Source organism: Oncorhynchus clarkii, unplaced genomic scaffold, assembly GCF_045791955.1.
Source record: "Oncorhynchus clarkii lewisi isolate Uvic-CL-2024 unplaced genomic scaffold, UVic_Ocla_1.0 unplaced_contig_9004_pilon_pilon, whole genome shotgun sequence".
Lineage (NCBI taxonomy): Eukaryota > Metazoa > Chordata > Actinopteri > Salmoniformes > Salmonidae > Oncorhynchus > Oncorhynchus clarkii.
The window spans coordinates 138502-157502 of record NW_027257982.1 but is presented as its reverse complement, the minus strand read 5'-3'; the positions used below and the strand labels follow the sequence as shown (position 1 = coordinate 157502).

General features: G+C 43.8%; 1 protein-coding gene across 2 annotated transcripts in view; it reads right to left on the bottom strand.

Moving 5' to 3' along the window:
• Nucleotides 1-564: 564 nt before the first annotated feature.
• The window catches only part of LOC139394393 (beta-1-syntrophin-like), a 50198-nt gene continuing 31761 nt past the window's right edge, over nt 565-19001 (bottom strand). The window contains exons 5-7 of one of the 2 annotated variants that reach the window (XM_071142447.1): nt 18356-18552; nt 5266-5480; nt 565-1346 (exon numbers count right to left, since the gene is read on the bottom strand). In XM_071142447.1, the coding sequence (XP_070998548.1) occupies nt 1254-1346; nt 5266-5480; nt 18356-18552 (505 nt within the window). In that variant the 3' untranslated portion in view covers nt 565-1253. The remainder of the gene's footprint in view (nt 1347-5265; nt 5481-18355; nt 18553-19001) is intronic. The other variant, XM_071142448.1, reaches the window with a different exon arrangement.

Sequence of the window (19001 nt, the reverse complement as noted above, 5' to 3'; positions counted from 1 at the left end):
TATTATGTTCTAGTCTACTCTATTCTTGTCTATTCTACACTATTATATTTTAGTAGATTCTACTCTATTATATTCTAGTCTATTCTATTTGTCTATTCTAGTCTATTCTACTCTATTATATTCTAGTCTATTATATTAGATTTTAGTGTATTATGTTCTAGTCTATTCTTGTCTATTCTACTCTATTATATTCTAGTCTATTCTACTCTATTATATTCTAGTCTATTCTACTCTATTATATTCTAGTCTATTCTACTCTATTATATGCTAGTCTATTATATTTTAGTCTATTATGTTCTATTCTACTCTATTATAGTCTTCTATTTTAGTCTACTCTATTCTATTGTATGGATTGGGCCATCCCAAGTTGAAGTCCTTTGACATTTTAATTGTCATATTGCATTCATTCGATGCACCCCATTCCTCCACAAGCGAAGACATTGTTTGGTACAGAGACTTGAACACATTTCAGAGTGCGTGTTTTGTGGGAACGTTGGTTTGATTGGTTCTTGTTGAGGAAATACAGTGAACACCAGTTAGACCACAAGAACAACCTGAAAGACAATCCAGAAATATGTCATTTATGTGCATCATTAACAGAGTTAAAATAAAACTAAGCCTTGAATTATAATAGCTGCCAAAGGCGTAGGACAATTCAAATTTTCAAGCAGCCTTCACAATCTTTTTCACCGTAACTTTTTCATTTAAGTTAACAGTAATCGCTGAATAATTTGCAGACAGAGATTGCCGAATAAACAATTAGCGTAGGATGGATGGATGCTAGATAGATAATACTTCCAGTATGTTTTTTAGTACCAAAACAATAGATTATTGTTCTTGTACAGCTTAACGACGATTTGAACAAAACAATTTCTTCTGTTGTAACTGATCTCTCGCTATGATGTCATCGGTAATGCATGTGTTTCTATAAATACACAAAACAACTTCTTCTGTTGTAACTGATCTCTCGCTATGATGTCATCGGTAATGCATGTGTTTCTATAAATACACAAAACAACTCATTCCAGTTTTTTTGAAACATGATCCATTCATTTTGAGCTGTTTGTGTGGACTTTGAATCAGGGTAGATCCTGTGTCTAGTTCACTGCACATCACAGTCCTTGTTCTCGTAGTTCAGTTATCAGCCATGTCCTCCTCTGTTCTGTACACTCCAGTGTGGAACTCCGGGACACTCCACTCTAGAAGTCTGGAACTGTTCAGTCCTTGTGGTCCGTTGGTGGTAAACAGAACCTTTATGCTACCAGGCCGAGTCTGGCGATCTTTGCCGAGAGGAATGAGTGGAGGATGAAGACGATAGGCTTTGGGCACGAGTGGAGGTCCAGCTGCTGAACATAGAACAGGAGAGAATGTTACATTCTAGTTCTAATGGTGAGTTCTAGTATATTACAGTTTCATGAGATCTAATGGTGAGTTCTATTATATTACAGTTCCATGAGATCTAATGGTGAGTTCTATTATATTACAGTTCCATGAGATCTAATGGTGAGTTCTATTATATTACAGTTCCATGAGATCTAATGGTGAGTTCTATTATATTACAGTTCCATGAGATCTAATGGTGAGTTCCATTATATTACAGTTCCATGAGATCTAATGGTGAGTTCCATTAGTTCTATTGTATTACAGTTCCATGAGATCTAATGGTGAGTTCCATTAGTTCTATTATATTACAGTTCCATGAGATCTAATGGTGAGTTCTATTATATTACAGTTCCATGAGATCTAATGGTGAGTTCCATTATATTACGGTTCCATGAGATCTAATGGTGAGTTCCATTATATTACAGTTCCATGAGATCTAATGGTGAGTTATATTATATTACAGTTCCATGAGATCTAATGGTGAGTTATATTATATTACAGTTTCATGATATCTAATGGTGAGTTATATTATATTACAGTTTCATGATATCTAATGGTGAGTTCCATTAGTTCTATTGTATTACAGTTCCACGAGTTCTAATGGTGAGTTCCATTAGTTCTATTGTATTACAGTTCCATGAGATCTAATGGTGAGTTCCATTAGTTATATTATATTACAGTTCCATGAGTTCTAATGGTGAGTTCCATTAGTTCTATTGTATTACAGTTCCATGAGTTCTAATGGTGAGTTCCATTAGTTCTATTGTATTACAGTTCCATGAGATCTAATGGTGAGTTCTATTAGTTCTATTATATTACAGTTCCATTAGTTCTAATGGTGAGTTCCATTAGTTCTATTATATTACAGTTCCATGAGATCTAATGGTGAGTTCCATTAGTTCTATTGTATTACAGTTCCATGAGTTATAATGGTGAGTTCCATTAGTTCTAATGGTGAGTTCCATTAGTTCTATTGTATTACAGTTCCATGAGATCTAATGGTGAGTTCCATTAGTTCTATTGTATTACAGTTCCATGAGTTATAATGGTGAGTTCCATTAGTTCTAATGGTGAGTTCCATTAGTTCTATTGTATTACAGTTCCATGAGATCTAATGGTGAGTTCCATTAGTACTATTATATTACAGTTCCATTAGTTCTAATGGTGAGTTCCATTAGTTCTATTGTATTACAGTTCCATGAGATCTAATGGTGAGTTCCATTAGTTCTATTATATTACAGTTCCATTAGTTCTAATGGTGAGTTCCATTAGTTCTATTATATTACAGTTTCATGAGATCTAATGGTGAGTTCCATTATATTACAGTTCCATGAGATCTAATGGTGAGTTATATTATATTACAGTTCCATGAGATCTAATGGTGAGTTATATTATATTACAGTTTCATGATATCTAATGGTGAGTTCCATTAGTTCTATTGTATTACAGTTCCACGAGTTCTAATGGTGAGTTCCATTAGTTCTATTGTATTACAGTTCCATGAGATCTAATGGTGAGTTCCATTAGTTATATTATATTACAGTTCCATGAGTTCTAATGGTGAGTTCCATTAGTTCTATTGTATTACAGTTCCATGAGTTCTAATGGTGAGTTCCATTAGTTCTATTGTATTACAGTTCCATGAGATCTAATGGTGAGTTCTATTAGTTCTATTATATTACAGTTCCATTAGTTGTAATGGTGAGTTCCATTAGTTCTATTATATTACAGTTCCATGAGATCTAATGGTGAGTTCCATTAGTTCTATTGTATTACAGTTCCATTAGTTATAATGGTGAGTTCCATTAGTTATAATGGTGAGTTCCATTAGTTCTATTATATTACAGTTTCATGAGATCTAATGGTGAGTTCCATTAGTTCTATTGTATTACAGTTCCATGAGTTATAATGGTGAGTTCCATTAGTTCTAATGGTGAGTTCCATTAGTTATATTGTATTACAGTTCCATGAGATCTAATGGTGAGTTCCATTAGTACTATTATATTACAGTTCCATTAGTTCTAATGGTGAGTTCCATTAGTTCTATTGTATTACAGTTCCATGAGATCTAATGGTGAGTTCCATTAGTTCTATTATATTACAGTTCCATTAGTTCTAATGGTGAGTTCCATTAGTTCTATTATATTACAGTTTCATGAGATCTAATGGTGAGTTCCATTAGTTCTATTATATTACAGTTCCATTAGTTCTAATGGTGAGTTCCATTAGTTCTATTATATTACAGTTCCATGAGATCTAATGGTGAGTTCCATTAGTTCTATTGTATTACAGTTCCATGAGTTATAATGGTGAGTTCCATTAGTTCTAATGGTGAGTTCCATTAGTTCTATTATATTACAGTTTCATGAGATCTAATGGTGAGTTCCATTAGTTCTATTGTATTACAGTTCCATGAGATCTAATGGTGAGTTCCATTAGTTCTATTATATTACAGTTCCATTAGTTCTAATGGTGAGTTCCATTAGTTCTATTATATTACAGTTTCATGAGATCTAATGGTGAGTTCCATTAGTTCTATTATATTACAGTTCCATTAGTTCTAATGGTGAGTTCCATTAGTTATATTATATTACAGTTCCATTAGTTCTAATGGTGAGTTCCATGAGATCTATTATATTACAGTTCCATGAGATCTAATGGTGAGTTCTATTATATTACAGTTCCATGAGATCTAATGGTGAGTTCCATTAGTTCTATTATATTACAGTTTCATGAGATCTAATGGTGAGTTCCATTAGTTCTATTATATTACAGTTCCATTAGTTCTAATGGTGAGTTCCATTAGTTATATTATATTACAGTTCCATTAGTTCTAATGGTGAGTTCCATTAGTTATATTATATTACAGTTCCATTAGTTCTAATGGTGAGTTCCATTATATTACAGTTCCATGAGATCTAATGGTGAGTTCCATTAGTTCTATTATATTACAGTTCCATTAGTTTTAATGGTGAGTTCCATTAGTTATATTATATTACAGTTCCATTAGTTCTAATGGTGAGTTCCATTAGTTCTATTATATTACAGTTCCATTAGTTCTAATGGTGAGTTCCATTAGTTATATTATATTACAGTTCCATGAGTTCTAATGGTGAGTTCCATTAGTTCTATTATATTACAGTTCCATGAGTTCTAATGGTGAGTTCCATTAGTTCTATTATATTACAGTTTCATGAGTTCTAATGGTGAGTTCCATTAGTTATATTATATTACAGTTCCATGAGTTCTAATGGTGAGTTCCATTAGTTCTATTATATTACAGTTTCATGAGTTCTAATGGTGAGTTCCATTAGTTATATTATATTACAGTTCCATTAGTTCTAATGGTGAGTTCCATTAGTTCTATTATATTACAGTTCCATGAGTTCTAATGGTGAGTTCCATTAGTTCTATTATATTACAGTTCCATGAGTTCTAATGGTGAGTTACATTAGTTATTTTGTATTACAGTAGTGTTCTGAGAGTAGAACACATCTAAACAGAGTTATTTTCATAAACAGTGTTTCAGTATGCCCATGTATGACTCATTTCCTGTTTAACGTATAGGGGATTCTGTGGAAACTTTTCCATCTTTACTTGTTTGTGTTCATTTAACCGTGGCTCAGTAGAGCAGAAGAGAAACTGCAATGAAATATGAGTCAACTGGGTGTTTTTATCCTCCATGAAATACGGTCTCATGTACAGTCATCAACTAACAGAGACGGTTGTTAAGAGTGATCCTGTCCCTAGTAGAAACAATGGTCCTGATAGGTGAATGATAACCAGGTTAATGTAGGGGAAAGGTCACATGGTGGATCTACTGTAGTGTGGAATATCAAGAGGAGGATGCCTTGCTTCTTGTTTTAAAAAAAATACACTTACAATTTCACCCTCTTTTCCACTGAAATCCAGGAAGAGCATCCTGACCCCGTCGTCGGAGGACATCTTGAGGCGTTCGAAGGGGTAGCAGAGGAGAGGTTTGGCTTGGTTCTGGTTCCCCTGGTCCACCTGGTCCTCCCCCTTCTGCTCAGCCAGGACAGAGAAGCCCTGCTCGTAGTGGATCACCAGCCTGCACTCCTGGCCCTTGTACATACAGCCTGGAACAGGACAATATAATGGGGTAACTCCTGGCCCTTGTACATACAGCCTGAAACAGGACAATAGAATGGGGTAACTCCTGGCCCTTGTACATACAGCCTGGAACAGGACAATAGAATGAGTAACTCCTGGCCCTTGTACACACAGCCTGGAACAGGACAATAGAATGGGGTAACTCCTGGCCCTTGTACATACAGCCTGGAACAGGACAATAGAATGAGTAACTCCTGGCCCTTGTACATACAGCCTGGGGTACAGGACAATAGAATGGGTAACTCCTGGCCCTTGTACATACAGCCTGGAACAGGACAATAGAATGGGGTAACTCCTGGCCCTTGTACATACAACCTGGAACAGGACAATATAATGGGGTAACTCCTGGCCCTTGTACATACAGCCTGGAACAGGACAATAGAATGGGGTAACTCCTGGCCCTTGTACATACAGCCTGGGGTACAGGACAATAGAATGGGTAACTCCTGGCCCTTGTACATACAGCCTGGAACAGGACAATAGAATGGGGTAACTCCTGGCCCTTGTACATACAGCCTGGGGTACAGGACAATAGAATGGGTAACTCCTGGCCCTTGTACATACAGCCTGGAACAGGACAATAGAATGGGGTAACTCCTGGCCCTTGTACATACAGCCTGGAACAGGACAATAGAATGGGGTAACTCCTGGTCCTTGTACATACAGCCTGGAACAGGACAATAGAATGGGGTAACTCCTGGCCCTTGTACACACAGCCTGGAACAAGACAACATAATGCTGGGTGAATAAAGTTCCACTAACCTTTCAGTATTCTTTAAACTGTACACACATCCCAAATCAAAGGGGGAGCTAGAGAACAGCTAGGAACAGTAGGAAGGGAGGACGCAGGATTCGAACCACTGTCTCCGGGCTTGCAATATACAGTATGTTCTTGTGCTGGGAGTGTTGCTACTAGACCACAACAAGCTATGTATTGCTAGGTCATTCCTGAACCTTGTACATCCAGCCTGTAACAGGACAACAGCTGGGTGAAAACAAGGCCCTGTCCTGGCTGTATATTAGGACTACTGCTGCTTGGTGTTAGTGGGTGGGAAATTAGTTCTGGAGCAGATGTCAGCCATTTTAAATCCAGATAAGTGATTTGGCTTGTAATCGTACTTAGACAAAAAAAACAGACAATGGCTGTATTTCACATTTGTTGTTTTTCTAATCAATCCCTTTTAAAACTACCATTTATGTCCCTGCCTTGCCTGTTTTATTTTACTAGGCAAGTCCGTTAAGAACAAATTCTTATTTTCAATGAACAGTGGGTTAACTAGGAACAGTGGGTTAACTGCCTTGTTCCGGGGCAGAAAGACAGATTTTTACTTTGTCAACTCGGGGATTCAATCTAGCAACCTTTCGGTTACTAGTCCAACGCTCTAACCGCTAGGCTACCTGCCGCCCCTACACTCTAACCACTAGCCTACCTGCCTGCCCCTACACTCTAACCACTAGGCTACCTGCCGTCCCTACACTCTAACCACTAGGCTACCTGACATCCCTACACTCTAACCACTAGGCTACCTGCCTGCCCCTATACTCTAACCACTAGGCTACCTGCCGCCACTACCCTCTAACCACTAGGCTACCTGTCTTCCCCTACACTCTAACCACTAGGCTACCTGCCGCCCCTACACTCTAACCACTAGGCTACCTGTCTGCCCCTACACTCTAACCACTAGGCTACCTGCCGTCCCTACACTCTAACCACTAGGCTACCTGCCGTCCCTACACTCTAACCACTAGGCTACCTGACGTCCCTACACTCTAACCACTAGGCTACCTGCCTGCCCCTACACTCTAACCACTAGGCTACCTGCCGCCACTACCCTCTAACCACTAGGCTACCTGTCTGCCCCTACACTCTAACCACTAGGCTACCTGCCGCCCCTACAATCTAACCACTAGGCTACCTGCCGCCCCTACACTCTAACCACTAGGCTACCTTCCACCCCTACACTCTAACCACTAGGCTACCTGCCGCCCCTACACTCTAACCACTAGGCTACCTGCCACCCCTCCACTCTAACCACTAGGCTACCTGCCGCCCCTACACTCTAACCACTAGGCTACCTGCCGCCCCTACACTTTAACCACTAGGCTACCTGCCGTCCCAACACTCTAACCACTAGGCTACCTGCCGCCCCTACACTCTAACCACTAGGCTACCTGCCGCCCCTACACTCTAACCACTAGACTACCTGCCGCCCCTACACTCTAACCACTAGGCTACCTGCCGTCCCTACACTCTAACCACTAGACTACCTGCCTGCCCCTACGCTCTAACCACTAGGCTACCTGTCTGCCCCTACACTCTAACCACTAGGCTACCTGCCGTCCCTACACTCTAACCACTAGGCTACCTGCCGTCCCTACACTCTAACCACTAGGCTACCTGACGTCCCTACACTCTAACCACTAGGCTACCTGCCTGCCCCTACACTCTAACCACTAGGCTACCTGCCGCCACTACCCTCTAACCACTAGGCTACCTGTCTGCCCCTACACTCTAACCACTAGGCTACCTGCCGCCCCTACAATCTAACCACTAGGCTACCTGCCGCCCCTACACTCTAACCACTAGGCTACCTTCCACCCCTACACTCTAACCACTAGGCTACCTGCCGCCCCTACACTCTAACCACTAGGCTACCTGCCACCCCTCCACTCTAACCACTAGGCTACCTGCCGCCCCTACACTCTAACCACTAGGCTACCTGCCACCCCTCCACTTTAACCACTAGGCTACCTGCCGCCCCTACACTCTAACCACTAGGCTACCTGCCGTCCCAACACTCTAACCACTAGGCTACCTGCCGCCCCTACACTCTAACCACTAGGCAACCTGCCGCCCCTACACTCTAACCACTAGACTACCTGCCGCCCCTACACTCTAACCACTAGGCTACCTGCCGTCCCTACACTCTAACCACTAGACTACCTGCCTGCCCCTACGCTCTAACCACTAGGCTACGTGCCGTCCCTACACTCTAACCACTAGGCTACCTGCCGTCCCTACACTCTAACCACTAGGCTACCTGCCGTCCCTAAACTCTAACCACTAGACTACCTGCCTGCCCCTACGCTCTAACCACTAGGCTACCTGCCGTCCCTACACTCTAACCACTAGGCTACCTGCCGCCCCTACACTCTAACCACTAGGCTACCTGCCGCCCCTACACTCTAACCACTAGGCTACCTGCCGCCCCTACACTCTAACCACTAGGCTACCTGCCACCCCTCCACTCTAACCACTAGGCTACCTGCCGCCCCTAGACTCTAACCACTAGGCTACCTGCCGTCCCTACACTCTAACCACTAGGCTACCTGCCGCCCCTACACTCTAACCACTAGACTACCTGCCGCCCCTACACTCTAACCACTAGGCTACCTGCCGTCCCTACACTCTAACCACTAGGCTACCTGCCGTCCCTACACTCTAACCACTAGACTACCTGCCTGCCCCTACGCTCGAACCACTAGGCTACCTGCCGTCCCTACACTCTAACCACTAGGCTACCTGCCGCCCCTACACTCTAACCACTAGGCTACCTGCCGCCCCTACACTCTAACCACTAGGCTACCTGCCGTCCCTACACTCTAACCACTAGGCTACCTGCCGCCCCTACACTCTAACCACTAGGCTACCTGCCGCCCCTACACTCTAACCACTAGGCTACCTGCCTGCCCCTACACTCTAACCACTAGGCTACCTGCCGCCCCTGCCTATAGATGTTTTTTAATATATAATGTTGTACTCTTTGAAAGTCTGATTCCTTGTCTGTCCCATATACAATACACTGATCTGTGTGTCAGATGTATCGATTCCCATGCTGTCAATCCCAGCCCGAGCCATTGCTCCATGCAGGTCAGACAGGATCTCCTGTGCTGAGAGCAGGATGGACCAGCTCTATTGTATCAGTGTCAACAAGCTACTTCTGAAACCACTTTACATGTGTTCCAGTAAAGCTCTGCAAATCCCTCTAAGGCTTGCGTGGCTCTCTGTGAAGAGGTAACAGCCTTTTGTAAAGACTCAAGCTAAGATGGAACACTTTACTGATCAACACACACTGTTGCTTGGAAAGACAGTTTCACAAAGGACTTATCTTCTTTAGAGGGTAGTCCGAAAGGTATTGTTGTGTTAAAGGCATTGTCCGTATCTTATCGTCCTCATATTGCTGTCACAACAACATTCTCTTAATACTGACTTAGAATTACCTGTGGGAAGAAGTTGTATGGAAAGGTCAGAGGTCAAACTAACATGTACCCAACACTATCAGCTGTTTGTGGGTTTTTTTGTTCCACAATAAGGAAATACTACTCCCTACCTGAATGCTTGACCTGTGTGACTCCCACCACTTTCCCACCAACAGGGAAACACACACACAAAGATGCTTTCAGTCAGACACAAAGACCCTCCTTTCAGAGTGGCAAAACACAGAAACCTCCCCAAGGAAAGCAAGGTGGATCCAGTTTGGTTACTATAACTACCAGAATCCTTAAAAGGTCATTTACTGACTTTTGAGTGATTTCTAGCACTGTAGGGTCTGGGAGTCCTAGTTTATCCCCAAGCTCTAACCATATAGGGTCTAGGAGTAGTTTATCCCCAAGCTCTAACCCTGTAGGGTCTAGGAGTAGTTTATCCCCAAGCTCTAACCCTGTAGGGTCTGGGAGTAGTTTATCCCCAAGCTCTAACCCTGTAGGGTCTGGGAGTAGTTTATCCCCGAGCCAATGTCTATGTTAGATTTCTTTCCCACACGTGACATACAGTATGATATTCAATATAGGGGTCACTCCTTGATAGAAAGCCCTTCTCCTGCGTGTGTGCTTTAGGTGCTTAAGTTACAATATTAAGCAAACACAACTGTGATGACATCATAAACCCCTATAGTCAACAGTCTACCAAGGAAACACAACTGTGATGACATCATAAACCCCTATAGGCAACAGTCTACCAAGCAAACACAACTGTGATGACATCATAAACCCCTCTGGTCAACAGTCTACCAAGGAAACACAACTGTGATGACGTCATAAACCCCTATAGGCAACAGTCTACCAAGGAAACACAACTGTGATGACATCATAAACCCCTCTGGTCAACAGTCTACCAAGCAAACACAACTGTGATGACATCATAAACCCCTATAGTCAACAGTCTACCAAGCAAACACAACTGTAGTCAAGTCTATCAAGCAAATAACTGTGATGATGTTATGAACCCCTATAGTCAGTCTACCAACAATACCTCTGTATTACAGACCACTGATCACAACAGGAACCTGCCAGTGGATAAATACATGCCCTTAACAATAAATAAGAGATAATAAATAATACATAATAAATCGTGAATAGATTATATATAATAAAACAGTCTCTGGACAATATCTGATTCTGACCATTGTTTTATTTTGAGCCAGTTGAATAACGGTCAAGTTGGCCTCAAACGCGAAAACCCAAATCCCTCAAGATACGTCCTAAATGGCACCATATGTAGTGCACTGCGTTCGGGAATAGGGTGCCGTTTGGGACGCAGTCTCCGTAATAATCATCAATGGAAATGTAACTCCTCAGCCAAAAGAGGCCTTTTTCCTCTAAAACCCCACAATATGGCGCTAGGCCCAGACCCCGACGTAGAGTTCAGCTATTCTTAGGACAAATATTGTAATACTAATATTAACAACGTTCTCACTGTAGATAAAAGATTTAAAAGATTTAGCCAAATGTCACAGTCTACAAAGAGACAAAAAGAGTCAACCACACGCTCCAGAGGACCATAGAGGACCACAGAGGACCACAGAGGACCATAGAGGTCCATAGAGGACCATAGAGGTCCATAGAAGACCACAGAGGTCCACAGAGGATCATATAGGACCATAGAGGACCATAGAGGTCCATAGAAGACCACAGAGGTCCACAGAGGATCATAGAGGACCACAGAGGATCATAGAGGTCCATAGAAGACCACAGAGGTCCACAGAGGATCATAGAGGACCACAGAGGATCATAGAGGTCCATAGAGGACCATAGAGGACCATAGAGGACCATAGAGGTCCATAGAGGATCATAGAGGTCCATAGAAGACCATAGCATGCCTCTTTCACAGATTCACAGACACTGTCCAGACAAAGTTTATTAGTTTCCTATTCTATACCCTGTCCAGACATATTGTATTAGTTTCAAATAAAATGTTATTTGTCACATACACATGGTTAGCAGATGTTAATGCAAGTGTAGCGAAATGCTTGTGCTTCTAGTTCCGACAGTGCAGTAATATCTAACAAGTAATCTAACAATTCCCCAACAACTACCTAATACACACAAATCTAAAGGGGTGAATGAGAATATGTACATGTACTGTAAGTATATGGATGAATGATGGCCGAGCGGCATAGGCAAGGTGCAATAGATGGTATAAAATACAGTATATACATGTGATATGAGTAATGTAAGATATGTAAACATTATTAAAGTGCCATTATTTAGAGTGGCATTGTATAAAGTGACTCGTGATCCATTTACCAAAGTGGCCAGTGATTGGGTCTCAATGTAGGCAGCAGCCTCTCTGAGGTAGTGATCGCTGTTTAGCAGTCTGATGGCCTTTGAGATAGAAGCTGTTTTTCAGTTTATCGGTCCCAGCTTTGATGCACCTGTACTGACCTCGCCTTCTGGATGGTAGCGGGGTGAACAGGCAGTGGCTCGTGTGGTTGATGTCCTCATTGATCTTTTTGGCCTTCCTGTGACACTGGGTGCTGTAGGTGTCATTGAGGGCAGGTAGTTTGCCCCCGGTGATGCGTTGTGCAGACCTCACCACCCTCTGAAGAGCCTTGCGGTTGAGGGCAGTGCAGTTGCCGTACCAGGCTGTTCTGCGCATGCTCTGAGGACGTGGCTAGGGATGCCGTCTAGGCCAGCAGCCTTGCGAGGGTTAACATGTTTAAACGTTTTACTCACGTCAGCCACGGCGAAGGAGGTGGGGGGTGCAGTCCTTGTTAGCGGGCCTCGGCGGTGGCACTGTATTATCCTCAAAGCGGGCAAAGAAGGTGTTTAGTTTGTCTGGAAGCATGACGTCAGTGTCTGTGACGTGGTTGGTTTTCTTTTTGTAGTCTGTGATTTCCTGTAGACCCTGCCACATACGTCTCATGTCTTAGCTGTTGAATTGCAACTCCACCTTGTCCCTGTACTGGCAATTCGCTTGTTTGATTGCCTTGCAGAGGGAATAGCTACACTGTTTACTGTATATTCAGTCATATTCCCAGACCTAATTCCATGGTTAAATGCAGTGGATCGCGCTTTCAGTTTTGCACGAATGCTGCCATCCATTCATGGTTTCTGGTAAGGGGAGGTTTTAATAGTCACAGTGGGTACATCATCTCCAATGCACTTCTTTATAAACACAATCACATAATCAGCGTATAGGTCGATGTTGCTCTCTGAGGCTGACAGGAACATTTTCCAGTCCGCGTGATCAAAACAATCTTGAAGCGTGGCTTCCGATTGGTCGGACCAGCGTTGAATGGTTCTCGTTACTGGTACATCCTGTTTGAGTTTCTGATGGCGTTGTGGTCGGATTTGCCGAAGGTCTTTTTATGCATCACGGAGGTTTGAGTAGCAGTGGTGGAGGGTATTGTCCATGCGCGTAGCGCAATCGATATGCTGGTAGAATTTAGGTAGCCTTGTTCTCAAATGTGCTTTGTTAAAATCTCCAGCTACAATAAATGCAGCCTCGGGATGTGTGGTTTCCAGTTTGCATATTGTCCAGTGAAGTTCCTTGATGGCCGTCTTGGTGTCTGCTTGAGGGGGAATGTACACAACTGTGACTATAACTGACGAGAATTCTCTTGGTATGTAACATTTGATTGTAAGGAATTCTAGTTTGGGTGAGCAGAAGGATTTGAGTTCCTGTATGTCGTTATGATTACACCATAAGTTGTTAATCATAAAGCATACACCCCCGTCCTTCCTCTTCCCAGAGAGGTGTTTATCTCTGTCGGCGCGATGCATGGAGAAGCCCGGTGGCTGAACTGATTCCGACAACATATCCCGAGCCATGTTTCCGTGAAACAGAGAATGTTACAATCTCTGATGTCTCTCTGGAAGGCAACCGTTGCTTGAATTTCGTCTACCTTGTTGTCAAGACACTGGACATTGGCTAGTAGTATACTCGGGAGCGGTGGGCGATATGCACTTCTACGGAGCCTGACCAGGTGGCCGCTTCGTCTGCCCCTTCTGCATCGCCAATGTTTTGGGTCGACTACTGGAATTAAATCAAATCAAATCAAATTTTATTTGTCACATACACATGGTTAGCAGATGTTAATGTGAGTGTAGCGAAATGCTTGTGCTTCTAGTTCCGACAATGCAGTAATAACAAGTAATCTAACTAACAATTCCAAAACTACTGTCTTGTACACAGTGTAAGGGGATAAAGAATATGTACATAAGGATATATGAATGAGTGATGGTACAGAGCAGCATAGGCAAGATACAGTAGATGGTATCGAGTACAGTATATACATATGAGATGAGTATGTAAACAAAGTGGCATAGTTAAAGTGGCTAGTGATACATGTATTACATAAGGATACAGTCGATGATATATAGTACAGTATATACGTATGCATATGAGATGAATAATGTAGGGTAAGTAACATTATATAAGGTAGCATTGTTTAAAGTGGCTAGTGATATATTTACATCATTTTCCCATCAATTCCCATTATTAAAGTGGCTGGAGTTGAGTCAGTGTCAGTGTGTTGGCAGCAGCCACTCAATGTTAGTGGTGGCTGTTTAACAGTCTGATGGCCTTGAGATAGAAGCTGTTTTTCAGTCTCTCGGTCCCAGCTTTGATGCACCTGTACTGACCTCGCCTTCTGGATGATAGCGGGGTGAACAGGCAGTGGCTCGGGTGGTTGATGTCCTTGATGATCTTTATGGCCTTCCTGTGACATCGGGTGGTATAGGTGTCCTGGAGGGCAGGTAGTTTGCCCCCGGTGATGCGTTGTGCAGACCTCACTACCCTCTGGAGAGCCTTACGGTTGAGGGCGGAGCAGTTGCCGTACCAGGCGGTGATACAGCCCGCCAGGATGCTCTCGATTGTGCATCTGTAGGAGTTTATGAGTGCTTTTGGTGTCAAGCCGAATTTCTTCAGCCTCCTGAGGTTGAAGAGGCGCTGCTGCGCCTTCTTCACAATGCTGTCTGTGTGAGTGGACCAATTCAGTTTGTCTGTGATGTGTATGCCGAGGAACTTAAAACTTGCTACCCTTTCCACTACTGTTCCATCGATGTGGATAGGGGGGTGTTCCCTCTGCTGTTTCCTGAAGTCCACAATCATCTCCTTAGTTTTGTTGACGTTGAGTGTGAGGTTATTTTCCTGACACCACACTCCGAGGGCCCTCACCTCCTCCCTGTAGGCCGTCTCGTCGTTGTTGGTAATCAAGCCTACCACTGTTGTGTCGTCCGCAAACTTAATGATTGAGTTGGAGGCGTGCGTGGCCACGCAGTCGTGGGTGAACAGGGAGTACAGGAGAGGGCTCAGAACGCACCCTTGTGGGGCACCCAGTGTTGAGGATCAGCGGGGAGGAGATGTTGTTGCCTACCCTCACCACCTGGGGGCGGCCCGTCAGGAAGTCCAGTACCCAGTTGCACAGGGCGGGGTTGAGACCCAGGGTCTCGAGCTTGATGACGAGCTTGGAGGGTACTATGGTGTTGAATGCCGAGCTGTAGTCGATGAACAGCATTCTCACATAGGTATTCCTCTTGTTCAGATGGGTTAGGGCAGTGTGCAGTGTGGTTGAGATTGCATCGTCTGTGGACCTATTTGGGCGGTAAGCAAATTGGAGTGGGTCTAGGGTGTCAGGTAGGGTGGAGGTGATATGGTCCTTGACTAGTCTCTCAAAGCACTTCATGATGACGGAAGTGAGTGCTACGGGCGGTAGTCGTTTAGCTCAGTTACCTTAGCTTTCTTGGGAACAGGAACAATGGTGGCCCTCTTGAAGCATGTGGGAACAGCAGACTGGTATAGGGATTGATTGAATATGCCCGTAAACACACCAGCCAGCTGGTCTGCGCATGCTCTGAGGGCGCGGCTGTGGATGACGTCTGGGCCTGCAGCCTTGCGAGGGTTAACACGTTTAAATGTCTTACTCACCTCTGCTGCAGTGAAGGAAAGACCGCATGTTTTCGTTGCAGGCCGTGTTAGTGGCACTGTATTGTCCTCAAAGCGGGCAAAAAAGTTATTTAGTCTGCCTGGGAGCAGGACATCCTGGTCCGTGACTGGGCTGGATTTCTTCCTGTAGTCCGTGATTGACTGTAGACCTTGCCACATGCCTCTTGTGTCTGAGCCGTTGAATTGAGATTCTACTTTGTCTCTGTACTGACGCTTAGCTTGTTTGATAGCCTTGCGGAGGGAATAGCTGCACTGTTTGTATTCGGTCATGTTACCAGACACCTTGCCCTGATTAAAAGCAGTGGTTCGCGCTTTCAGTTTCACGCGAATGCTGCCATCAATCCACGGTTTCTGGTTAGGGAATGTTTTAATCGTTGCTATGGGAACGACATCTTCAACGCACGTTCTAATGAACTTGCACACCGAATCAGCGTATTCGTCAATGTTGTTGTCTGACGCAATACGAAACATGTCCCAGTCCACGTGATGGAAGCAGTCTTGGAGTGTGGAGTCAGCTTGGTCGGACCAGCGTTGGACAGACCTCAGCGTGGGAGCCTCTTGTTTTAGTTTCTGTCTGTAGGCAGGGATCAACAAAATGGAGTCGTGGTCAGCTTTTCCGAAAGGGGAGCGGGGCAGGGCCTTATATGCGTCGCGGAAGTTAGAGTAATAATGATCCAAGGTCTTTCCACCCCTGGTTGCGCAATCGATATGCTGATAAAATTACTGATAAAATCAGTTGTGACATAGTTCCCTGAGTCACTGGATCAGTAACAACATGTTGTGACATAGTTCCCTGAGTCACTGGATCAGTAACAACATGTTGTGACATAGTTCCCTCAGACACTGGATCAGTAACAACATGTTGTGACATAGTTCCCTCAGACACTGGATCAGTAACAACATGTTGTGACATAGTTCCCTCAGTCACTGGATCAGTAACAACATGTTGTGACATAGTTCCCTCAGTCACTGGATCAGTAACAACATGTTGTGACATAGTTCCCTCAGACACTGGATTAGTAACAACATGTTGTGACATAGTTCCCTGAGTCACTCACTGGATCAGTAACAACATGTTGTGACATAGTTCCCTCAGACACTGGATCAGTAACAACATGTTGTGACATAGTTCCCGGAGTCACTGGATCAGTAACAACATGTTGTGACATAGTTCCCTGAGTCACTGGATCAGTAACAACATGTTGTGACATAGTTCCCTCAGTCACTGGATCAGTAACAACACAGTTGATAAACACTGGTTGCGTCCCAAACAGCACCCTATTCCCCATAGGGCTCTAGTCAGATGTAGTGCACTATACTGTATAGGTATTAGGGTGCTATTTGGGACACAGATTTGTTTTGACATGTTGTAATAAACTGAACTAAGTCAGTGAGTAAAATCCCTCCTCCATTTGTCTCTCCCATTCCCAACATGTGTCTGATCTCCACTGTAGCTTATGACAGAGGGTGAGGAGAGAGAGATCCTCCTTATAAATGGAGCAGCTGTTTAGCAGCTAAATAAAGCTGTGAAACGTGCAGGAAACTCTCTCCTCACCTGGCTGGGTAGTGTAGACATCTCACCTAACAGCTGTTTAGCAGCTAAATAAAACTGTGAAAAGTGCAGGAAACTCTCTCCTCACCTGGCTGGGTAGTGTGGACGTCTCTCACCTAACAGCTGTTTAGCAGCTAAATAAAGCTGTGAAACGTGCATGAAACTCTCTCCTCTCCTGGCTGGGTAGTGTGGACGTCTCTCACCTAACAGCTGTTTAGCAGCTAAATAAAGCTGTGAAAAGTGCAGGAAACTCTCTCCTCTCCTGGCTGGGTAGTGTGGACATCTCTCACCTAACAGCTGTTTACATTTCCACTAGTGACGAGAGCTCTGCTCCTCTCTACCAGTCAGCTACAACAAGCCTGCAGCACACGTCCGGAACATCTCAGATAGCAGCATGTGTGTTTGTGTGGTAACAGGCATCTTCCAGCATGTAGCTCTAAAGTACCTGAAGGTTGGCCTGTTGTTGTGAGCAACGTGCTGAAACGATGGAAGTACTTAATACACGACCAAAACATTGTAGTGACGCCAGTAAAAGTAATGTGAGCCATATTGAGAGAGAGAATATAACTCATATTTATGTTTATTTATTTTCCCTTTTGTACTTTAACTATTTGCACATTGTTACAATACTGTACATAGACATAATATTCCTCTGAAACTTGTAGGTGTTATGTTTACTGTTCACTTTGATTGGTTATTTCACTTTTGTTTATTATCTCACACACACACAGGTCACACACACACACACACACACACACACACACACACACACACACAGGTCACACACACAGGTCACACACACAGGTCACACACACAGGTCACACACACACACACACACACACACACACACACACACACACACACACACACACACACACACACACACACACACACACACACACACACACACACTCAGCGGGCTCACATAGTCTTATAGCAGGGTCGGTGTAGTGGTACTCACTGGTAGTGACTTGGTTAATCACGGCTTTAGCTCAGCGGGCTCACATAGTCTTATAGCAGGGTCGATGTAGTGGTACTCACTGGTAGTGACTTGGTTAATCAAGGCTTTAGCTCAGCGGGCTCACATAGTCTTATAGCAGGGTCGGTGTAGTGGTACTCACTGGTAGTGACTTCCTTGATCATCTGGGCAGAGGAGTGACAGCCCGTAACGATGTGCCTGGTCCACAGTGAAAGGTCCTGACAGGTCTCAGCTCTGAACAGGTGGGCCTCGATGCCCAGTCTGGTTCCCGTACGTGTGGCGAAGGACAGCTCCACGCCCGGCTGGGGAGAGCCTCGGTCGGGACCAGAGTGCACCAGCCTACAGACAGACACACATTCTGTTGTATTCTAAGTGCCTGCTGTTGAGAGAGACTAGCTAGGCAGGGCTGTAACCATATAACCCTCTTCACATCAAGGACATAAAGGTGTAATGACTGATAACATTATAAATAGTAACAGAGTTCTTGGCTGTTTTCGGTAATGGAAACATGTTGTGGTCCTGTCCTTCAGTGCCACCTCACCTTTCACGTGTGTTCTGCACCATGAGGCCAATAGAGTTTAGATGTGTTCTGATTATTGCTTGGCCAATAGAGGGTAGATGTGTTCTGATTAATGCTTGGCCAATAGAGGGTAGATGTGTTCTGATTAATGCTTGGCCAATAGAGGGTAGATGTGTTCTGTACCATAAGGCCAATAGAGGGTAGGTGTGTTCTGATTATTGCTTGGCCAATAGAGGGTAGGTGTGTTCTGATTATTGCTTGGCCAATA